Genomic DNA, 25610 nt, shown 5'->3' on the forward strand with positions numbered 1-25610 from the left:
CTGCTCCTCATAAGACTTGTGCTCTAGACCCTTCACCAGCTTGGCTGCCCTTCTCTGGACACGCTCCAGCACCTCAATGTCTCTCTTGTAGCAAGGGGCCCAAAACTGAACACAGTAATCGAGATGCAGCCTCACCAGCGCCGAGTACAGGGGTAAGATCACTTCCCTCGTCCTGCTGGCCACACTATTTCTGATACAAGCCAGGATGCTATTGGCTGCCTTGGCCACCTGGGCACACTGCTGGCTCCTATTCAGCCAGCTGTTGACCAACACCCCCAGGTCTTTTTCCTCCAGTCAGCTTTCCAGCCACTCTTCTCCAAGACTGTAGCATTGCATGGGGTGTTGTGACCCAAGTGCAGCATGTAGCCTTGTTGAATCTCATACAACCAAATGAAACAACTTTTGGTGATTGCTGATTCACATACAACCATTGCCTTTTATCAACTATTGATGAAAATGATCAAATATCAGAGATCCCAGCTTTTCACTTTAAGTCTTCTGTATTCTTGGTGTAATGAAAGCTGAAGAAAAAGCAAAGGTAGCTGTGAAAGGCAAAATAAGCACGTAATTTTTTAAATAACTTATGAAATGGAGTTCAAGTGTATCATTCTGTTAAAGGAGTAACATTGGGGATTTTTAATGCTACTGAAGGAAGCATGAGTTTTCTTTTTCATATAAAAGGCACTAATTTGTAATACAGTTTTGATTAAGGCTTATCACTAAATCTTGCATGCAAACACTGAATATGCAACATTGTCTTTAGGAATTTCTAAACAGTGGAAAGATTTGTTGGTTATATTTCAGAAATGATAAACTGTCAATAGCTTTCTTTCAAGCTATTATAATTTTTACAGAGGAAATGATACGATTATTATCCCTGCGGTAATAACATATGGATCTCTACCACAGCTCTCAACTTAAAATAATGTAGGCCTCAAAATTAATAGGTGCTTATGGCTAATTCTAGTCTGAATGATTTGAAAACATAATGTCCAGAGTTTAATTAAAACATGTATTAAAATGAAGCAACTCGTAGTAAAGTTCAACCCTGCAACCAGAAGATTTTATAGGAAGTAACTGGAACCCCTCAGGATATACATCCTGGCCCTGGGAGAAGAGATATTTTCCCTCTATCCTGGATGCAATTGCTACAGGATTTCATGGATGTGCTTCTACCTTTATGTGGTATTGTCGCAGATGAAAATATTAACACGGTAATGATTTAGTAGCAAATCAAGATTTATTAATGACTAGCAGTACTTAATCATTAACCAATTTAAGGATTTATAAAATAATTCAGTAAAATATGTTATGATCAAAATAGCAACTTAATTACAGATTCAAAAATGACAAGATTCACACTAACTTACTATAAAGTTATCCTAATTCAATATATATATGTACATTCATAAACGCAAGATGTACAGACAAAAGTATTTGGATCTAGTGAAATATGTATGTACCCACACTCATGAAAATAATTGTGTATACCTAAACACATCAGTAGATAGAGAGGTGGATGAAAGAGGAGCTAGCCCAAAGTTAAAATTTCCCTTTTCTCAAATTTAGAGTAAATACTCAGAATGCATTGGCATTCCTCAATGGGCAATAATTAGACTTGAGAGGGTCGACTTTGCCTTGGCCTCCTGTCAGCTCTAACAGTGGGTGGTACCTTAAGGATTTGATATCCGAGAGGCATCCCAACTCGGGTGAGGTGCTGGGCACAGGCCTGCTGCGTACCAGGAGAGCTCAAAGGGTCTCACTTAGGGTCGTTATTTGTAGGATCCAAGATAATTGACTTTCATAAGTTATTTTTCCACTCTGGCCCAGCTCGAGTGATGAAATATTTTGGTGTTTTCCACCAGTTGCACAGGCCAAGAACATGATGGACGTGCAGTTTTGTTACTGTTCTCCCTCAACCGCATCCCAGGTACAGGTGTACCAGGCTGTCAGGAGGTGATGGACTGTTATAACCGTTCCCAAGCTATAGTGAGAGCAGGAGCCAGGTTCGTCCAAGGGGTGCTTTAATGCTCTGGTTCGCTGCCATTAGCAGTTCATACCTCCCTAGATTGGTATGTGGCCCAGGAGAGGGGTTGGAATCACTCCAAGCACTGAGCGGCCTAGCGAGGAGGTGGGGGAGGAATTGCACCACCACAGGTATCACCAACTTATCCCTATTTCATGAACGCACTGCCACCACCATTTTTATGATCACTGAATTCTATATGCACCTGTTCCCAAACCCATTCAAATGAAACGAAGAATAAAGCTTAACATTTTACTGTGTTGTCTGTTGTGAGGAAAAGAATGTCCCAATCTGCGCTCTAGTTATTTCAGGCTTACAAAGGAGATGGAAGGTGGGTGGTACCAAGGTCCTGAATGTGGTTGTTCTGCAGCTTAAATGGTGAGCCTGAATAAGAGGGGAAGACTGTGTCTCCTTTTCCTCAAATGACTTCCATAACAATGTATATCTAAAAAACCAGTAACTAACATAAGCTTGGCATAATTCCCGTTGGCATCCATGGCTGGAGTTAGCTCAGCTGGGTTTAAATAAAGCCCTGTAGCTCCATTCAATAATGGAAAATAGTATCTGTTATATTTTAAAGACACTATTTGTAATGCCTAGTAGTAGTAGTTCTATATATCTGTAAATGTATGTGTCTCGCAGTGTAAAGGTGGACCTTATTTAATTTTCTGCTTTGTTACAGCTGTTATAACTGTTATCATTTCCACTTCCAATATAGTCATAAAGGCACCTTTTTAGAATCATTATGATTACTATACATTTTCATTTTTCAACAGTGCTTAACTCATTTCTTTGGAAACTGTAGTAGAGTCCTCCTAAAAAAAAAAATACATAGTTTTTAAAAACATATACAGTTGTTTTCATATAAGTAGGTCACTGTAGCCACAATCCAGAAGTGTATGTGGGTTTTTTGCAGTGTGTTTACAAATACCTCCCCATATCCATGCAGCTGTCATTATTTTATGTTTGGCAAATGGCGATATAAGAGACAAGATTAGTTGTATATAAAGCTGGAGTATCTAGCATATGAGCAAGATATAGACTTCTGAAATATTTGCTGAGAACTAATTAGAACATGTGCTGCTTCTATGATTGCTTTGCATCAGGACTCTGCATTTGGAGAAGAAAAAATGATAAATGTTTAGATTAAGACTGAGAACTTTTTTTCTGCCCTGAGGTTTTTCTGCTTTTTAAGAACAGTAGGCTTGGATGTCTGCAAATGCTGTATTTGTTATTAAGAAACTATGAAGGTCACTGTTACAGAATACAACAAATAGTATTTTTCCATTAGACCTCCCACATTTACACTGTTATTTTCATATTCAGTTAAAACTGAAATCCACAATATCATTTTAGATGAATGTTTCATTTTGAAGTTGCAGGGAAATTGGGACAATTTTTTATCAAAGGTATGTGTGACAATGCTGAGATACAAACTCAGTGATCAGTGCCCATGATCAAAGCTGAACAAACTGCTTTATTTGAGCCTTCTCTTAATCTTATGCTTTGTTTCCTATGCAACAGTTCATAAACATTGTGGAGCCTGCTTTTATAGATATGCAAGGTATTAGTCTTTTTCAGTCTCATTCTCAGGGTAAAATCCATTCCTTCTTCTATAGCCTTCTATTTGGGCTCATTGAGGGTGAATGAAAAGAGCATGTCTGTTGTCTGTCTTAAGAAACCACACTGCCCTTTCCTGCCACTTGAGAGAGGGGTTGAAACAATCAAATGTCCAAGCAAATACTTAACGTATTTTCCCAGTGCTGATCCTGTAAAGACATTCATAGGATTGATTACAATTATTAAGTGTGGGATTCATCTGCCTAAATGTAAATGTCTGTAGCTGAGCTCAGCTTCAGCTCCCATTATAATAAAGGGAAACATATGTAGTGGTAGTTGAGGGAATATCCTAAAAAGCCTGTATTGATATTCTAAGTGTACCTAATCCCCACCCTGCCCACACACACCCCCTTCCCATTTTTACTTTCTCACACATAATAGCAATTAAGAGCTCCAGCACTTTTATAAAGTCACTGTCTGCTCTCTTCTCTAAAATAAACAATATATTCTATTAGACAATGAGAGAGAGGAGCTAGGCTTGAATTAGAGGTCATAGATTCAGAGTTAATTTAGAATTTGGCAGCTGACTCAGATATGATTGGCAAGGAGATTTCCAAAAGGCTGCAACTGTAAATTGGAAATAAATGGAAAAAGATTATGTGAGTGGGAGACAGCTTTGAATCTATAATGCATGTCCCGAGACTGACTTGCTCATAAAAGAGTATGTGTTTAATGTGTCATAAAAATATTTAAGCCACATTGGTCTTTGTATAAATATTTCATTTTTAAAGTTGGATTCTGGAGTGGCTAAAAATGAATTCAGCATGCATATCCTTGCCATCAGTATGAAGGATTAAAAAAACGGATCACCAGAAACTTTTTTCCCGCCTTCCAGACTCATATTGTCACAAGACTTTTTTTATGTTGTCTTTTGTGTCCAATTCAATTTTTTTAGTCCTTGCTATATCATCTGTTTTGTTATATAGTATTCCTCTGAGAGAAACTATGGATCTATGATATTAGGAGGCAGTCTGGAGGCACACTGAGTTGCTGCCAAGAAGGCATTCATGTATGAATGTGGGTGGGTGACTGAGATGTCCAAAAGGGACCCTTGTCCGTGTTCCTTCAACTACTTCTGTTCCAAAGATGATATATGTCTGTAAATAAAGCAAGATATATTTTGAATGTGCCCATGTTCTGCATCATTAGTTTTTTCACTGTTGGGAAACTAAACTGCAAGTATCTGAACATCTGCTACCACCTGGCAGCTCAAGTGGCTCAAGGAAGGAGTAAGAGCAGTTAGAAAAGACCACCTCTAAAATACTCTCTATTTTTCTTTATGGTATTTTAAGTACATACAGTCGTCTTAGATTAGCTCAAAAATAATTTAGCTCAACATTCATGTTAGTACCATATCTAGGGAATAGTCTCTAGGGCTTAAGAAACCATTTAGTAATAACAGAGGAAGAGGAAAGTACATGACCAGAGCTGCGCTCACCACATCACGCTGCACGAGCACGTGGCCGATGGCCCTTTTGGACACAGAAACTGAGTCTGTGCTTCCCCCATCTCTAACAGCATGTGAAATACAAATGAGTGCTAACTTCTCCAGTCTCACTCTAGTGTGTAAGACTTAGACCTCCCTGATTATGATTGTTTTATACTATTCCTCACAGGTGAAATCTGTGCTTTTAAAATCCATGGACAAGAAATGCCCTTCGAAGCTGTTGTGCTAAACAAGACATCTGGAGAAGGTCGTCTTCGAGCAAAAAGTCCTATTGACTGTGAACTGCAGAAGGAATATACATTCATCATCCAGGCCTACGATTGTGGAGCAGGACTAGGCGGAACAAACTGGAAGAAATCTCACAAGTGGGTGAAAATGAGGAGAAATTTTTTTGCTTTGGCTCTACAGTACAGATCAGGTTGAAGGGCTCCTTTTTATATTGTAGTCAGGTAGAAAGCAAATAAAACCAAGATGGACCATTGTTGCAGTAGTCTATCCACTTTTTATTCCTTTTTACTTTTAGAAAATATTTTTCTTTTTTTGCCTCCTGCAATTTGACCCATTTTGCAATGGTTCCACTTGAAGCTTTTAATAGGATCCCTGTTCAAGTGGAGAAATACATCTCAGTTTGGTGTGTTTTTCCATTCTTGCTTTCACGTTAAATGCATTGACTAAACAGATCATCCAGGACATGGAAGCTAGCTTTTAATTGATACTTACAAATTCTAAATAGGTTTTCTCTCTGTTCATCTCATTTCATATGGTAAGAAAAGATAAATTGCCTTTTATTTTTAGTATATGCACGTATATAAGCTGCAGCAGTGCTGCCTTTGCACAGTGTGTTTCTGACCTCAGCTTTTGGACAGCAAGTCTCAGAGGAATTAAAATCCTCCGGAAGAGGCAGGTATTGAAGGTTAGTAGGTGGTACTTTTTACTGTGGAGTCAATTCCCTGTATAATCTTAAGTGGCACAGTGCCTATTTTCCTCTTCAATTCATGAAATCAAGCTCCAGATCATTTGTCATTAAAGATGAATTTAACTCACATGTAGATGTATAACTGCTGTACAAATTGTTCATCTTGCTGAAAGCCATTTAAATAAATGATTAATAGTAATCATTATTCCTTTTGCTCATCCAGGACACCTGACAATTAAAAATTTAATTAGTTCTATAATACATGCTGAACTTTTTCAGGATATTTAAAAAGAATACACATTCAGAAGGAAGGCTGCAAAATCAAATAACCATTGAGTCACAGAAACAGTTTGTGCTTCATATTATTAAATTTTATGATGTTTTTCCCTCACACGTCAGTAACAAGCTAGTATGTTTCACTTGTGCAAAATTTTGGTCTAATCCTTACCAAATGAGATCTGCGCCATTGGGACAAGACTTTGTTTCACCTTCTTGTAGTGGTCTGTATAGTAAAACACACATTAAGCTGTGTGGTCTGGGGTCTCAACCTTTACTACTACTGTCTCTGCCACTGATCTAGAAAGTCCCTTTGTCTCTCTGTTACCTTGCCAATCAAACCAGATAGCAAATTCTTTCAGAGGAAGGCCTTTAGAGTTTGCTCATTAAATACTAAAGGCCTGTTATTTTTGACCCTCAAAGGTTTACATGTACAATATTGTGACTAATTAAAGCATTAGATAATTATAATTAGCAGAAGGTGAGAGGCTCATTTAATATCGAAGAATGTTCATAAACTGACCATTTTTAGATAGTGAATACATACGACTACTGTAATTCTCTTCCTCTTTTTTTTGCTTATTAACCCGTTTTACACTGGAGTGGTATCATTGACTTTCTGCTGGGGTCTATTTGAAGAGGCAGACCGATTTTAATAGGGAGCACTGTGAAGCTATCCCCCTACAAGCTGTGTCATTAAGGTTTTTACCTAGTGCCACATTAAGATACTAAATTGGGTAAATTAAACATAGAAATCCAATAATATCTTAACAGATGTTTACATAGTTTTCTAGATGTTTTGTTAGTCTTTTCAAGTGTTTTGAAAACAAACAGTGATGTGTCATGCTAAATTAATTTTTCTCTTTGATGTCTTTACCTATTTTAGGGCAGTGGTCCATATCCAGGTAAAGGATGTCAATGAGTTTTCACCAGCTTTCAAGGAGAGTGTGTATAAGGCCACTGTGACAGAGGGAAAGATCTATGACAGCATACTGCAGGTAGAAGCCATAGATGAGGACTGTTCCCCACAGTATAGCCAGATCTGCAATTACGAAATTGTGACAACTGACGTTCCTTTTGCCATTGACAGAAATGGTGAGTATGGAGAAGGAGCAATTGTAAGTTCTGGGACAGATAGCAGCAATTTCTGTTGATAGTATAATAACCTATTGATACTAGCTGGTAACCTGGCTTGAGTTTTATCTCAGGAGAGTAATACTGTCCTCATCTCTGAGAATGAAGGAACCATTGCACTGCGAAATTCCATCCATTTTACGTAAGATTTGGTAAGAAAATGCAACAGTAATTTATTGTGGAAATTAAAGCCCCAGATTTAGTTGATCAATATTGAACTGACTGTCACTCAGTCCATTCTCTTAATTGTCTCAGATCTAGTTTCCCATCCACATGATGGCATTTCCTAACGCAGTATGTAGCTCTACCTAATAGGATTTATTCACTGGTTTGTAGCTAGTCCCATTGTTCTGAACTTTCTGGAGCAGAGTCTAAATGCGGAATTGACAATATTCTTGTTAGAGAATATTAAACTTTTGGGGTGTGGGTCTGCAGATCTACCCATTTGTGCTGCTTCCTGAAGCAGATACATTACTCTGCAGTATGGAAGAAAATATGCTTTGGAGAAGTAGTATGATTTTTTTTATGGTTTTAGATTTTAGTTGGTTTTCTAATGTATATAATATTATAGGAAAATAATAAACCATATTAAGTTTTCCACATGCAGCAATTTTTGACCTTGGTGGCCCTGTCTGTCAGCTTCCTGCTTTTCTCACCAGGGAAAAGCACAGAACTTGACACTGAGTTTGGGAGAGGTGGCTGGGCTGCATTAAAAATGTGTTGAATATCCTCCCTCCCATTCTGTGCTTGCTTCAGACAATACAAAACAGTAGCTTTGTCTTTCAGGTACTTCAGCAGTCCCATATTGGCATCACTTTGTAGATAAGAGTCCTTGTTATTAATGTTCGTGTGTGCACACTTGTGCAGAAGTTCAAAATGGAAATTTCTGTGATCACAGAATTTGTTTCCCCAAAACAAGCACCCTGTGTGCATGCCCAGCAATGCTCTGATTTATCTTTCCTAACAGAAACATTTAATCCATTTTGTTGTATGTAGGAGAATACACTCTGGAAGTTAAATCTGATTTTTGGCCAAACTGGAAATTGAAGGCATGCATGCAGCTATTGTTTTCTCTAGGCAGTCATTTTTATGTTGGGATGCTTTATAAAAACCTTTTCCCCTATTAAAAAATTATTCATCTTTATTTGTGCAGTTCTCGCACAATGCACAGCTGAGCATCGAAAGATAATAACCTGTTAGCATCAATAAATTGAAAATTACATTGTGGAAAAGAGTCGTCTTGTTATAATACATTGGGAGGCAAGTATACTATATAGGAGGTATAATCATAATGAGTATGTTTGTGTTTAAGTAAATGAGGTCAGCTGGCACAGTAATCTTTTGCCAGAGCAATTGCACAAAGGATTTTTTACAGTAAGTGGGTATTTAAAAGTAGATGTTTATGTGTAATTCCCTAGAAGCTTTTCTTCTCTATGGATTTTTTTTCTAATTGTGAGATTTCCCATGTTCATAAAAGGAAGTTCTCCATGTTTCTGTTTGAAACCATTATTTTTCCAGAACTCCATGTGACTTGCCAGTATGGGGCTGGCTACTTACATGAGTTGCAGGTGGTTTCATAATTTTATGCCAGATTTGTTACAGATATCATGGATAAATAATACACTGAGATTAGTGTGATATAGAGCAGACATTTCTGTTGCTTGTGCCTTTTCAGCTCCTATCACACAGTGCAGCTGGCTCGTGAGTGATCATGGGTTTTTTACAGTCAGAGGCATGATCAAAGGCATGTGAAGTGTCAGGAATCCTTGGTTACATCTTTGTCTTCATGTGCCTGGGACCTGCTTTTCAGCAAAGGCAATGAGAAAATCATTGATTTAAATATGACTTTAAAGCCTGCAGTGAGTAACTGGTAGAAGATTGTAGTACTTGTAGTTTCTTGGTCATGAATTCAATTAATATTTTTTGATCTATTTGTTCACTAAAAGCACAGTGCTGCCACAATCAACAGTAATTGCAGTCTAATTTGCAATTTTTTAGATAATGGTAATTGCTTAAACCCACTGGGATTAGAGACAGAGTTAGAATAGATGGTTGCACTTCTATTTTGTGACAGAAATATGTTGCTTAGTTCCAACACATTTCACTGCTGAGAATGTGTCTCTATGCCAGCTGATATAAGCTTTCTCTGATGCAAATTCTTTGGCATTGTGCCTATTTTTGTTACCTATGGGATGATTAAAGAGATGCCTGGGACTGTCTATTAATGCTGAGCTAATTAGGATTTTGTTTATACTAATTTTTTACCCATTGTGAAAAACAAATCTAGGTTCTTGTGTCTTCTGCAAGTTATGACTTTTTTTGGTGCTTTTCAGTAACATAAGTGTGGAATTTCATTGCCCAGAAAGAGCATTTAATTAGATGCCTAGAATCAAATCTAAATATTGCAGGGGGCCCCAAAAGTAGGGGGTGTGTGAGGAAAACATACCATTATCAGTCCCAGATTGTGATTTTTTTTTCACCACTAACCTATGAAACTAACCACAAACAGGCCGTTAGAAAGATGAACATGCTATTCCATCAGCTTTTTCCTTTTGGCAGATCATTGTCTTTTTAGGCAAAACTTATTTCTTCTATCTAGATCAATCCAGGGAGAATTTTGTTGTCCTGAAAGATTATATTACACATTGGGTGGGGAACATTTGCAGAAAGGAAGAGAGAACCCTCCAGACTATAGCAGTGCACAGTCTACATCACATCACCGAACTGTGTGAGGCACAAGTTGATGGGCAGCCAGCACTGGCACAGGAAGCAGCATTCAGCTCTGGTGTAGTTCTTATAGATCTTTGTAGGTTAGGCACCTAAAGGTAGGTAATATAAAGCTTCCCATTTACATTTGGCGATTTTGACCCTTGGTATGTATATTTTTTGTTAATAAAGTTACATTGTGTTATGAAACCATAACACTTAATAAAATTTACTCTTGTATATGATGAGCCTAACCTGGAAGGTAATGAACTCTTGGTCATAAAATACAATTGTGTAAAGGCATAGAGCAAATCTATGCTTTCCTATGCAAAGAATTGAAACTAAAGGTGTTAAGATATGTTTTAAGAGACTTCTGCATGCAGTTTAGTCTAGTTGTCTTTTTAGCAGAGAATCCAAATCATCACGTGAGTTATCATATCGATATTGTGTTGGCTTTTTTCAGGCAACAGGAAAATTAAACCACAAAGCACAGATCTGTTGTAATGCCAGCAGAACAACATCTCTATGCATTTTTTGCCTTCCTTTGTCAGGCATCATGGTCAGATGATCAGAGAATTTAGATATAGGTACAAATTCTGTAACGGCTCTGACCTACTCTCATCTCTAAAATGGGGATAACTATATTTGCCACCCACCACTGGGAAGCACTTCACAAATACATGTTCAGTATGAAGATTTTGCCAAGAAAGGTTGGACCAGATGATCCTTGAGGTCCCTTCCAAGCTGGTATTCTATGATTCTGTGAAGGTGAATTACTGACTTATCTGTCCAGTCAGTACAGGTTCTATCAAGTTACATATGATAGAAAACAGATGTGAATAGGATCTCACAAGGTCATCCTTTACAGCACTGAGATCTGTGTTAGCAGCTATGCAAACTTCATATTGTCAGAAAAGTAGTGAAACTTTATAGTTAAGCATTTGTATGTGATATTTATTTACTAAACTACAATTTCTTTCCATTATCATTGAAAAGTGCTCCTTTTTGACAAGAAGCAACTCTAATCCTTCAATTGACTTATGGTCAAATACAGCTCCTGGTGGCTCTTGACAGCCGGGAATGTTGAATTGCCACTCCTATGAGCAAACTGAAGTCAGAGGCCACTCATGTAACAATGCTAGCCCTCATCTCTTGTAAGAGTTAGGAGATTCAGTTTTATACTTCTTATACACACAGGAAGGAAGCATGGATTTGCCATAGTAAGTTGGTCAAGTCTTTCCCCGTTCTTGTGACTGCTCCAAAATATGATGAAAGACAGCCATAAAAGAGGGAAGTGTGTATCAAACTATCCCCAAAACTGACCTGAAGAAAAAGAGGTGTAAATGTGTGTGTCCTTAGGAAGGAATGTTTATATTCCTGTTGTCACTTACCTGTTTTTTTTATTTTTAAATCTGTTAGAGATTTGGGTATTTCCAGGAAAAGGCAGAGATTTAGAAAGACTGGGGAAAAAAAATTATGGCCTAATTGTGAACTGTGTAGAAAAATACTTACTTTTCCCATTAAAATTTTTATTTTTTAAAGTTATTGATTACCTTTTGGTTTATGGGTGAGATGTAAATAGAAATTCTCAGTCTATCATTTCTAAAACTTTAATGTCTGTATCTGTACTGCTTCCCTTCCCTATTGATTAAATTGTAAAATAACAAAGAAGCATAAAGCATCAGAGGTAACAGAAAAGTAGAATAATTAGGAAATCAATAAACTATTGAGTAACATCTGCAAGATATCCAAATGACCTTTCAGAATAACACCTAATAGTCAGAATCTTTGTTGTCCAAATCTTGAAAGACCATAATGAAATACAAATCTTGGAAGACAGATTTAGTGAAATGCAAATGTGTTGTAATGATTTATAGATCTTAGAGGACAGTTAATGTACCATGCAAATTCTACCAGTCTGCTAATGTAGATTCAGACAATTTTGGTTTCTTCAGAATTATCTCTGCTGATCATGGACTAAAATAATACCAAGGAGAACCAAATAGGGAAGTATAAAGATTCATGTAAGAAATAATATAATGCAGAAAGGAAGGAACAACTGTGCAGATACTAAGTGTATACAGTGGCAGTTTTTCATTAAATCCTCTTAGGTACTAATCAAGCAACTCAAGATAGTAAAATGGATAGGCTAAATTGTTTTATCGGTTTACTCTGCCTGAGGATGGATAAGGAGCCAACTGAGAGTTTACGAATCAGGATTAAAGGGAAGACAGGGACAAGAGACATTACAGTGGGGGTCTGCTACAGGCCACCTAACCAGGAAGACTGAGCAGATGAGGCCCTCTAGAGACAGATAGGAACAACCTCACATTGACAAGCCCTGGTCCTCGTGGGGGACTTCAATCACCCTGTTGGTGGGACAACACAGCAGGGCACAAGCAATCCAGGAGGTTCCTGGAATGCACTGATGATAACATCACTCTCCAAGTGATGGAGGAGCCAATGAGGAGAGGTGCTATGCTGGACCTTGTTCTCACCAACAAGGAGGGGCTGGTGGGGCGCGTGGAGCTCAAGGGCAGCCTTGGTGGCAGTGACCATGAAATGATGGAGTTCAAAATCCTTAGGGCAGTGAGGAAGGTGTGCAGCAAGCTCGCTACCCTGGACTTCAGGAGAGCAGACTTTGGCCTCTTCAGGGATCTGCTTGACAGAGTAGCACGGGATAAAGCCCTGGAGGGAAGAGGGCCCAAAGACAGCTGGTTGATATTCAAGGCTGACCTCCTCCAAGCTCAGGAGTGATGGATCCCAACAAAGAGGAAGTCAGGTAAGACCGTCAGGAGGCCTGCATGGATGAACAAGGAACTCCTGGACAAGCTCAAACACAAAAAGGAAGCCTACAGAGGGTGGAAGCAAGGACAGATAGCCTGGGACGCATACAGAGAAACTGTTCAAGCAGCCAGGGATCAGCTTAGGAAGGCCAGAGCCCTGATAGAATTAAATCTGGCCCGGGATGTCAAGGGCAACAAGAAGAGCTTCTCTAGGTACATTGGTGATAAAAGGAAGACTAGGGAAAATGTGGGCCCTCTCTGGAAGGAATTGAGGAAACCTGGTTACCAGAGATATGGAGAAGGCTGAGGCTTTTTTGCCTCAGTCTTCAGTGGCAAGTGCTCCAGCCACACCCGCCAACATGGAGAAGGCAAATGTGGGGACTCAGAGAATGAAGAACCAACCCCTGTAGGAGAAGATCAAGTTCAAGACATGTCAGCAATGCCAGCATGCCTAACAACAGATACTTTAACCAGCACCTATGGGAATCAGATCACTGTATTTGATTAGACTCCAGGATTTGGATGCTCCCCATTCCAAATTTAGCCCAAGCAACTTGATTTTGCAGATCCATGCTTGAAAGCAGTTGCTATGTGTAGCATTGTTACAGAGTAAGTTTGTTTCTTGAATTCTAGAACAAACATTGTCATTCAAAAAGATGGTATAACAAACAGCCCTGAGCAAAACTGTGAAATGTATTAAATAGTCTCAAGTTTCAATTTGAGCAAGAAGTATAAATGGACAGAATTAAAATGCTGAACTCATTAATTACAAAAACATACATTGGGCATGGTAATCTTCCAGTCCTGCAGGGAGTAGTACTCTGATCCCTTTCTTTGTGGAATTTGTAATGTCTTTGATCCCAAAACAGGTAATTTGTCACCTTTAAATATCTGCTGAGTTTTATTTTTCCATGTGATAACTCTGTGCTGTCATACCAAATACCACTAATTGAGAAGGTGATTCTGGGGCTTTTCCTGTTTTTAAAACCCAGCGAAAGGTGTCAAAAGGGCTAATAATCTCTCTCACGTGAAGGGTAATAATTTTAGGGGAATAAAGGAAGACACATAGGCTGGTGAGGTATTCACCAGTAGCTTTCAGGAATGTGGCTGCTGTGTTGAAGTAGTGTATTCTGGGAAGATGTGGAAAATGAGGTTGCACCTACTCATACTTTACATTTCAAGATGTAACTGCTAATGATTCTTACAGTCTTACTTTAGAAAGTGTGGTTGAGCAGATGTTTTCTAATATAAACATGCCCATATTATATCCGTAGCATCTTATATTTGCCTAAGAACTTCTTTATTCTCTGCTGGATTGAAAGAAAATATTGCCTGTTCCTCATAACTGTCCTGTCTGTGGATGTCCCATATGCTTCAAACAGCTTTCTGGTCACAAAGGACTTGATTAACCAGCACCCAAATGCTATAGTCTTGTATGTGCTTAGCCAAGAAGTAATTTCTGAATGTTATATTGAATCTATAGGTAACATCAGAAACACTGAGAAACTGAACTATGATAAACAGCACCAGTATGAGATAATGGTAACAGCTTTTGACTGTGGGCAGAAACATGCAACAGAAGATGTCTTAGTACGAGTTAATGTCAAACCAGTATGCAAACCAGGCTGGCAAGGTAAGGTTTAATAGTTTATGTATTTAAATTTTTATTTAAATATATTTAAATTAAATCTCTTTTCTTTGCAGTTTTCCATCCACCTCATGGTAAGGAAACTAGAGTGCTTATTGAAATGATATAGAAAACTATTACTATCTCTTATGGTTACTTCATTCCAAGCCTGTTAAAAAAGTGGATAATAATCCCATATTTACTTACATTTGCCATGTTTCTTCTCTAGTCAGAACAAAGAACAGATTAGGAAAAAAAAATTCTGTTCTAATAAGCTATTTTATAATTCAGTCTGAATATGCTGAAACATTTGAAAAACACTTCTGTGTTGCCTTTTTCCTACTACTCCTTTAAATAAAACTTTTGAAGCCACCATGACAAGGTAGTTTTCCCATGTGTGCCAGAGTTGTTGATTATCTTGTTCCAGGTACAGAATTGTCTTTCATGTGCATGTATGCATGAGTCAAGGCATGCTCAACCGGCAGTGGGAGTGAAAGGCATTTTTTTTATCCTGATTACCATCTTTATATTGAGGCATTTCAGTAGCAATTGATTTTCTAAAGATTGTAAGGATCTACACTCTACTCCGTCTAGAACAGAGAAAAACCCAGCTGGAAATGTACTAGGAAGATAGATATGCCACAATTTATAAGGAATTAAGATGAAAATGAGGGCTGGATTAGGGACAAACCAACTGGATGTAACCACGTTATGCAGATGTCATTCAGGACTAACCTGACCTTCATAATCGTAATTTTTAAAGAGAATGATTGAAAGGAAAAAAAGTCAGTTTGGCTGTTGTACTTGAAGGTAAATTTGTAGACTGACATTTAAAAGGATAAAAGGTTTTATTTGTAAAATAAGAAGCTCTGGTTTAGAGGACCTTGAAATCAAATGTGTCCAGTATTATGATTCCATTTTCACAGTCCTCACTGAGAACACAACCACGTTTTAATTTTTCATGGATGTGCTAGTTCCCCACCCACCCAAGTATTTTGAAGAGTATTTTTTCTTTTAAAGAAAAATAGAATAACTATGAGCTATTTCCACATTTACTTATCTTGTAAAATAAATCCCATGATTTATTCTATAAAACAAATATGGTCTCTTTACACTGTAGAAATGTTCTCTTTCCATTTTATGGAGTCATCTCAAAGAAATTAAATACTCCTTAATTAGCTTGGAATTTGTATTAAAATGGGTGCAACTGTTGTTTTTTTAAATTTCCATATTATTTCCATTTAGGTATTTTATTGATTGAATAATTTTTGCAAAGACACCTTACGAACGGTGTCTTTATATTGTCCAATATTGTCATACTTATTTCATAGTTCAAGCATCAATTATAGGACAGATGGTCATTGCTCATCCCATCAGATGAGTATAGATACCAGGTAGCCAATAAAAGTAATAGAAACAACATCAAGTAAAGTTTGTTTATTGTTTGGGATTTTTTAAATGCTTTGTTCATCTTAGATTGTGTGAAGTGTTTACAAAGTATTTAAGCTTTTAATGAAAAGCATGAATTCAGCTATTGTTATTTTATGCATGCAAAATTTATTTTCTTCTCTTGTAGAAGTCAGAGCTGTATGTGTCTGTTTGGTTAACACTAGTTGGTATTTAATATGAGGGGCAGCTAGCTTGTTATTTTTAGTGTGATGGTGAGAAAATAGAGAAAACAGCATATATAAAGCAACAAAAAAAGAATGCAATACATAAAGTTTAAAGCAGCTTATCTAAAGCATCTCAGATAGGAAAGGATATGCTTTGATAGCATTCATTATGCTTGAATTTGGGCTTTTTATTTCTGTGGCAATTTGGCACAACTATTCTTTCTCCCTTCTGATCTGATAAAGTTTTATGATACGTCTTTATCATGGGCAAGCTTAAAACTATGAAATAGTTCAATACATATTCCGTGCCATCCATGTGGAATTGTACCTTTCCACCTGTCAAATGGGTGACTGCTTCACTTCACTGACATGTCTTCAGGTCAAATGGCATAAAGTGCAAGAGGATAGTGATTACCTAATCAGGGTATAAGCTTTTTAGGTAAACAATGGGGTAGATATCACTTTAGTTCTTAATTACTAAGTCATTAATTATAATTTGAAAATGAGCTGCAACATAATACTTCCAGAAATTTCTACATTTCTCTTAATGAGATTTTTTTTATGCCTGCTTATTTTTAAAGGTGAAGATAATCACATAGGTGGTGATGTTTTCTACTTTGAGCCAATATCTGTGAAAATTAATTCTTGCTAGGAAAAAAAAAAAATCAAATAAGCAAAACTTACTAATAGTATTTTCAGTACTTAAAGAGGAAATGTGGAGAGTGGGAATGGAGGATATTTACAGTGTTCTTTCTTACCTGTGTCTGTCACTCTGTGACCTCAGCACGAAGAGGCAGCCAGCAGGTATGCTCCATCTTTGAAATAATTATATGTTTGAAAAGATTGAATGACTAAGGGAGGTACAATGATGTTTTGCTTGACAGAGAAGATGAATATTCTGAGTCTTTGGTTATAATATAAAAGTTGCCAAAATACGATATATGATTTTCTTTCTTGTCCTTCAGTGTTAGCCTGAACAAATAAATACTTGTAATTTCAATTCATAGCATTGGCAGTTAGTTCTTAAAAGTTACTGGCTTTAGTAATCTGAAATATTATGCAGTTCTTTCTGTGACTGTTGTGAATAGAGACTGTAGTAGTCTAATGCAAATTCAGTGTAATAAATTTCAATGCAGATACCCTTCGAATAACCTCCACTGTGCAGGGGTGAGATGGGGAAGAGTAGGTTTACGTAAATCAAGGTACAAAATTATTCCTGTTTCTAGAGGGTAACTCCACACATCACTGACAAGTATAGCAGAGCAAATAAGATTCAACAAGCCAAGGTGCTGTCCTTTAAACAGCATTTCCTTGGACTAACAGCATCTAAGTCTTCATTAAATCTAGGAGTTACTTCCCTGCTCTTTGAAGAGGGACATTAATATGCAATCAGCAAGAATTCTCACACAGATGTTTTCAGCAAACAAGCCTTCCCTCTATAAAGAGGCTACTTTAGAAATAAACTTGACCTTGACCCACATGGACATCGAACCATCCTGAGCAGACCACTCTGAAATGTTTAGTGTCCTAAGCAAGCTAAAAATGTAAATCAATGAACTAATTCCTAATCAGTTATTTTAACTGGAAAGTCTCATTAGTGTGTTTTGTCAATTGACTTGTACAGCTATACTACAAATTCTCTTCATGCTATCTGTGTGTTAATTTCCATGATTTTTGAACAATGGCATGATCACTTACTGCCAGGTAGTAAGGAGACTACATTATAAAGAAATCCTAGATGGTAATATCACTGACACCATAATAGGTAGATTTGCAGTTGAAATTATTTCTATTTTTTCTTTATTTTTTTTTTAAACAGAAATAGTGGGTTTCCATACCAAGAAAAACCCTATTTTCTTCAGCACATTCCCTGGGGTTCTGTCCATTCCTCCAGGGCTCTGTCTTTGTTTCAGTTCTATGGACACAGAGCAGACACTACACTTTTTCCTGTAGATTGACTTCCAGTGTGGTTCTCTTCACTACAGTGGTTTTAATGTCACAAGTATTGATTTCTGTAAAGTTACTTCTGCCTTATTCAGAGCAGGGTAGCCAGGCTTCTGACAACATGGTACTAAATATCCTTATAGTACTTTCATTAAAAAACATGAGGTGAAATAAGAAAGAGTCAAAAACCTGTAATCAACACCGTGTTTTCTGTAGCTTATTTATGGTACCGTAATATTGTCTTTTCTTATTTCTGCTAGTTTTAGGAACAGTCTTCATAAAACTGAAGTTGTTACTGTCCCCCCTAGTGGGATAACAAATGGAAATAAAATATAAAACAATGTGCTGTGAAAGATGCAAGATAGCAGAAAGTTGAAAACAATTATTCCTGTACCATACTCCCTGGTGAATGATGTACTACATGGGGAGAAAAAAAAGGAGTGTTTAGCCTCAAAAATTGAAAAGCAGAATCATGTCCCCAAAAACTTAAAATATGTTTTGAGACTGCTAGAGGTCTGCTCAATTATTGACAATTAAACCAAAAGTCAGGTTGTTCCCTTAAAATGCAATTGGTTTCAGACGGGAAGCAGTTATTAAGGCATAAAGCAAAAAAGCTCCTCTAAACCAATCAGCTGAATAACCCAGTAAAGTATCAGAGGACTCTGCCATTTCTGAAACAAACAGGGAAAGCTGAATGTGTTTCTTGGGGACATAAGCATGTAACAAAGACAACAGTCCAAGAATTGTAAGTCATATTGTCTACTCTGACCAAAGAGGACTCAATTTTTTTTCTGCCAAATTTAATATGGCCCTTGAATATGCAATGCTCACTAACTACTAAGAGAAAATTAGGACTCTGAATAGAAAACAGGATTTCACAGCATCCAGCCTTAAGTATTTTACTAATTTAAAAATATTTCCTACACTTATCTTCAAGTCCTATGAACCCATATACACACTTAACCTAATTACCTGAGGTAACAATATAAAGTAGAAGTTCCTTAAAAATTCATCTCAAAAAAAAATGTTCCTTAAAAATTCAATGACTTTCCACTTAGTTTTTGCTTAAAATGCTTTTAAAATAAAATCTTCTTTTTGTTTATTTACCTTATAGACTATAAAAATATTTAATGTCATTAATGTATCAAAGATACTGCATGTTACTTTTTTAAGGCATGTAGGGCTCACTACAGCTTTGCTAGCACCATTACACACATTTTTACCACCTCTTAAACGTTGAAGAGTCATTCAGAAGCCCTGTACAGGACAGATCAGCTCACTTTTCCTGCTGAAATATAGTATTTCTTTTGTTCAGAGGAGGGCAGGACCTTCTCTTTTAGTAGCAAAGTGATCTTACATCACTTCTGAGTCAACATACTTCATAGATGCTATTTGCAGTAGATGCTGAGTGATTTTAGAATGGTATTCATGTGGGCTTTCTAGCAAAATCCAATTACCGAGGAAAACCAGAACTGTGTTGGCTTTTGAGCTGTTAGTGCTTTTAACAAGGAGCAATATGATTACTAAAGCAATTGTGTATTTGGAGGAGGGTGGTCAAGTACAGAAACCTTGCTTATAAAAATAATATTCCTAGTCTTCAGGAACAATTTTAAAGGCTCAAATATTTTCTGCAATAAATATAAATCAATTTCTGTTCGTCTTGTGCACATACCTAGCAGATTAAAATGCAGTGCTTGTGTTGTCTTAGCTATGAAATATTTACCCATATTTTTAAAAATTAAATTTATTGCAAAGCAGGGAGCCTTTATGCCAGTCTAGTCTGCATGCATTAGCCATACATCCTTAAAACAAGGTAATCATAACAAAATGCTTACATTCAGCTATTTACTTGAATGACATCATTTTAGTAAAATACCCACTCTTTAAATTCCCATTTCAGACATTTCAAAATTAATTGAACTTCTGAGTACTTTTGATTTTTGAGTTCAGCGTTTACTTAATTTCATACTCATTTATGTATCAGCATTATTTTTTCTGTTTGAATACCAGACACATTTAGAGAAAGCAGTCATACATGTTTCAATCTAATTTAAGATATGCTCTCCTTTCCTCAGCAAATTCTGTGTATGTATTACAGCTAAATACATCTTTCCTGAACATTCTAGATAAGGTGTTTTCTTTTTACCATAGCCTCTTACTGGAAACACAGTGCTTTATATATTCCAAGACTAGCTTTCTTTTGCCTGGCTGTGTCAGACTGGTGGCTCATGGACATGCTGTTACTCAGTTAATGGAATCAGCTCTTTTTCCATGTGTAATTTTTCAGAGATGACTTACCAGTTTGCTGAAGTTCCTGAGCATGTTACTGGCACTTTGCACCATTACTACAAAGCAGTATTTATGTAACACCAGTTCTCAAGGTCATCTTATTCTGTGCCTGGGATATTCTCTTTCTATATTGACTTCCAATATAGAATTGCCTTCCAGTTTTATCACTAGAGGAAGTAATTAATGCAGTTCTAGTTTTGTGCCAAGACCATTAATGGAAATATCAAATAAGGCAGATTCACAAGGATCTTTTCTAGTTACTTCCCTTCATACCGTGAACTTTACATTTTCAGAGTAACCTATTATTACCCTCTCTTTAGGCAGTTCTGTATATATGTTACAATTGAAGTACTAAAGCCTGTCTTATCTTGCATATTAACTGATGCAAGAAAACATTCATTTTAAACCTATTTAACTATTTCCATATACCTCTGTGGAAGTTCACTCCTTTGTTCACCTTTCTGCATTTACAAGTACAAAAAAAAGTCTTTCCTTTTATTAATTTTCACTGCAAGATCCTCTGTGAGCTGGGCAATAGTGGTAGGCAACTCTCTTCTGAAAGGTATGGAGGCACCCATCTGCCAACCTGACACACTCTCTAGAGAGGTGTGCTGCTTACCAGGGGCTTGAATCTGGGATGTCACCAAGAGACTGCTGAGCCTCGTACAGTCCACTATTATCTGCTGCTGTGGTTTCACATGGGCACCAATGATACAGCCAGGAGCAGTCTGAGGAGTATCAGGAAGGACTACAAAGCCCTGGGAGAAGCGGTAAGAGACTCTGGAGTGCAGGTAGTTCTTTCATCAATCTTCCCACTTGAAGGGAAGGGGTTTGAAAGGGCCAGTTGAATCTGGCAAATCAACAGTTAGTTATGGGACTGGGTTCAGCTGGTTAGACCACTGGACTGGCCTTGAAAAACCTGGTGTACTGGGGGCTGAGGGGGTCTGTCTGTCAGAGAAGGGGAAGAGCATCTTCAGTCATAGACTTGCCTAGCTGGTGAAGAGCCCTTTAAACTAAAGCTTCAGGGGGAGGGGAACCTCAAAGCATCCCACTCCTACCAACTTGATGCCAGTGCCAGCTATAGATGCCTAGAGCCTGGAGAGGGATCGCAGAGCAGCAGGAGCCCTTGAAAAGCAGCACAAAGGAGTTCCAGCCAGTAGGTCAGCTTCACCGGGGGCCCAACTTAAATGCCTCTATGCAAATGCATGTAGCATGGGGAATAAACAAGAGGAACTAGAGACACACACGTGCCTGCAAGGCTACGATCTTACTGGCATCATGGAGACGTGGTGGGATGACTCCTATGACTGGAGTGTTGGAATGGAAGGATACAGGCATATGTAAATTTAAAAATTGGAGGGAATATCAGTTAATAAAAAATATCCTAAATGGAATTTATGTGTGTTATGGTATTTGTGTGTGTTATTAAACACACACAAGAAGCATGATCCTAGCTGATACTTAAATCGTGTTTCATTTTTTTCTGTCAGTGGTGACTGCTTGACCCTTTAAAACTTACCAAATTGGTTTTAGAAAATTATATTCTGGGCAGCACACAGTGACATTGATGGAAGTAGCATTCTGCTGATGCTTACTAGCTGATTTTGTTGCCAGTTAACTAGGGGACATCCTACCAAATTCACTCCTTTGTAAAATGATCAATTTCATGAATGGGAAACTGCTTAGACAACCTGAACAGAGCTGGTTATTTTAAGTAGTTCAGGATCTTCACAGAAACAAACATATTTAAAAAAGGGCCAGGCATATATGCAGTACCAGTCTTTTTTTCTAACTGTCCTTCTGACATGATAAGGCATAGCAGATGATCCATTTTAACAATCATGATATACTTAACATTAATATAATAATCTGAACTCAGTTTTGTTCACCTGTAATCTGTGTCAAGAAACAGCATTCAGAATTTCTTGAAAGGTCTGTTGCAAGGCTTAGATTTCGTTTTTTGCAAGTATAAATTTTCCTTTTTCAGAAGTTTTGAGGAGGGTTAATCAGGAAACAGGGGAGCAGAACAGTAATTGCTTTGTGTGTCTTGGGGTTTTGTTTTTTTTCCAAATGGGAAATTAAAATCCTTTGAAATGTTTTTGGTTTTCCTTTTTTTTTTTTTTTTTAATTGCCACAATTTATAAATCCATAAATAGAGAGAATGCTGCTCAAGAGAAAATATGCAGGAACTGTTCTGTTACCATGTGTCTGTTTCACTAAAAAAATCCTTTATCTTTAGTTCAAAGTAGAAATCCAGGCACTGTATTGTGGTGGTGTTACATGACAGATTGTGTCAGAGGAACCATGTTGGTTGAGTTTAGCTAATCTAGTGCAACCTACCATTTCAGATGGGATTGTATATCTTTTGACTGTTTGCATAACCTTAGACATGACTCACATTTTAAGATACAGTATTTAAATATCTGAAATTTAAATATCTGAAATTGTAGACTCAGGTTACATAAGATTCTTTCTCTGAGTCAAATCTAGAGGAGTCGAAAAAGTGCCACCATGTTCCTGAGGGGAAAGTACTGATCCTTTGAATGTGTCCAATATGTGTCCAATAATGTTATTCTGGGAGAAAGAAAAATAGCAATCTTCACCACATTCAAAATTAAATTAAAGACCTGGATTTTTCTCACAATAAGCTCTTCACGCTGTCACTACTTCATGTTGCTTGTTCTAACTTTATGCACTTTTCAGCGTTACTAACTTTACTGGTGGTGAGATACAGAGGGTGCTGGCCTTGGCTTCAACACCTCTGGAATGCTGAAATGCCATGGGGGCAGGTACTATGTAAATAATCCAGTTGATTTGTATCAGAGCTATTGCTATCTTTAAGCACTGTCCTGCTACAGGATTGTATCATACTCCAGTATTGCCTCATGTCTTCCTGGGAATGCCTCCTGCATGGAGAGGGACTCCTTGGTGGATTTCCTAAAGCTGTACTAAGTGAAAGAAGTGCTAGGTTTGGTCTGTGACGCTGCAGGGGACCAAGGTAGAAAGACACTAGTTCAAGTCTAGTTGATGGTTTACAATTTAGAGCTGAGATAATTGCAAGTGATTTAGAACATTCAGGGTTCATGATCTCTGCCAAGATCTTGCCATTTCTGCCAAGTTGAAAGGTAATATTGTGAAACAAAACACCTCTTCCAATTCATGTGGCAGAAACAGAGGTCCCCTCCATTATTCTTCCTTGTGAGTAGTGGCATTTTATATAGCGTGTTTTTTATATGACATTCTTCATATAACTGGAACTGTGTGTGCAGTTGCAGATATGCTACAGTTAATAATTCAGTCACATCTCACATACAGTAACAAATATTTTGCATGAGTGCCAGTTAATTTGATATAGATGAGAAATGAAAGTGTGGCTGAAACCTGAAAGCTGCTGAGATAGTCAGAAACGTTTCAGATACGTATGAGACTCTTTATTTTTCCTTTTGGGTAGAGGAATATAATGTTTTAACTGGTGAATAAAAGACTATAAAAATCAATAATATATATATTACTAGCTTGTATACAACACAGCAAATGATTTTATTTTTACCTTAAGTATAGGAAAGAATTTTCTGCTCTTGTTTTGTTGGAAATATGTTAACCTCAAGTTTCTGAAACAGATAGGGAACAGAAACCTATTGCTGTAATGATGTACTTTATATGATACTTGAAATTCTAAGGGAACTTTTAAGTTGACAATTGCAGACAAATTATGCAATATTGCAGAACAAATCTAACTTAGTATGGAATGAATGGGCTGAATATTATTACCTGAAAATTACTACTGAAATAGCAACTCAGCTGGTGTGTGCACAGGTAGTAGTCATAGTTGTCTTTTAGCTAGTGATTTACAAGTCCTAAAGGTTTTAATGAAAATAGATACTAAGCATACTTTCAGAATGTTCCATGAGGTCTCAGCTTCCTCTTGAAAAGAAAATGCTACATGATTACTATTTGGATTAAAAGTCATGAAGAAAATCTGAGAATTTTGAAATGCAGACCAGTGACTGTCAGCATCCTATCTCCTTTGTCTGGACTCTGGACTAATGACTGCTCTACATTTCAAAATGTTTGCATGGACTTTCATGTTTTCTTGTAAATTTTTAGTCCAGTTTAAGATGGTAGGAGAGAGCACCTTTTTTCAAGCTTTCTGTAAACGAGATCTGTTGAAAAGCACCAAACTCCTTCACATACTCAATACATATATATATATAAAATTACTTTCTCTTTCACTGGTATTTAGAAAGAATGTCTCTGTCCATTTGCCTTAAGAGATTTAATTGACTGCCAGGACCTAGAATTCTTCCATTTATGGAGTTCTCTTTTACCTAGGACTACAAAAAGTCAGAAAAATTTTATCTGTGTATGCAAGAGTACGTCTTTTGACAAATTTTACAGATATACAGATGTACACATTAGGTAGCAAAGTTGAATAATTTTGTGACTTCAAAATAATTAACTATTTGCATCTATGTATTAATGTGGCATTCTTATTTATGTTGCATGGTAACTTGGCTGGAGTTGGCTAAAATGTATGAGAAAGATATGACAACCTTAGAGCAACGAGGAGGAGGAGGGCACAAAAACGGCCCAAGGGCTGGAACATCTCTCCCATGAGGACAGGCTGAGAGAGTTGGGGTTGTTCAGCCTGGAGAAGAGAAGGCTCCAGGGAGACCTTACTGCTGCCTTTCAATACTTAAAGTGGGTTTATAAGAAAGACAGAGATAAACTTTTTACTGAGGCCTGTAGTGACAGGACAAGAGGTCCTCAGTTTTAAACTGAAAGAGGGTATATTTAGATTACATATAAGGACGAAATTCTTTCCTGTGAGGGTCGTGAGACACTGGCACAGGTTGCCCAGAGGAGCTGTGGCTGCCCCCTCCCTGGCAGTGTTCAAGGCCAGGTTGGACGGGGCTTTGAGCAACCTGGGCTAGTGGAAGGTGTCCCTGCCCATGGCAGGGGTTGGGACTAGATGACCTTGAAGGTCCCTTCCAACCCAAACCATTCTATGATTCTATGAAAATATGAACTGTAGTGATAGCTGAAATAGATGTTTTTAATTAATGCTGCTTGTTTGGGTTTTCTCTGAAGCACACTGCAAACACCATAATTTATTGGATTTAAAAATTAAATGCTTCAGTTGAGAAGCATAGTGGTATGTATGGCATGTCCAGGTGGCTGCCTAAGGCAGGTGATTGTTTAAATGTTGTGGGTTGTGAGACATCC

The 25610-nt window shown here is 37.4% G+C and overlaps 1 protein-coding gene across 1 annotated transcript in view; it reads left to right on the forward strand.

Moving 5' to 3' along the window:
- The window catches only part of CLSTN2 (calsyntenin 2), a 398409-nt gene that overhangs the window by 296940 nt on the left and 75859 nt on the right, over nt 1-25610 (forward strand). The window contains exons 3-5 of the mRNA XM_074833675.1: nt 5263-5458; nt 7172-7380; nt 14395-14544. Coding sequence (XP_074689776.1) covers nt 5263-5458; nt 7172-7380; nt 14395-14544 — 555 coding nt within the window. The remainder of the gene's footprint in view (nt 1-5262; nt 5459-7171; nt 7381-14394; nt 14545-25610) is intronic.

This window comes from Strix aluco, chromosome 9 (assembly GCF_031877795.1).
Source record: "Strix aluco isolate bStrAlu1 chromosome 9, bStrAlu1.hap1, whole genome shotgun sequence".
Taxonomy (NCBI): Eukaryota; Metazoa; Chordata; class Aves; order Strigiformes; family Strigidae; genus Strix; species Strix aluco.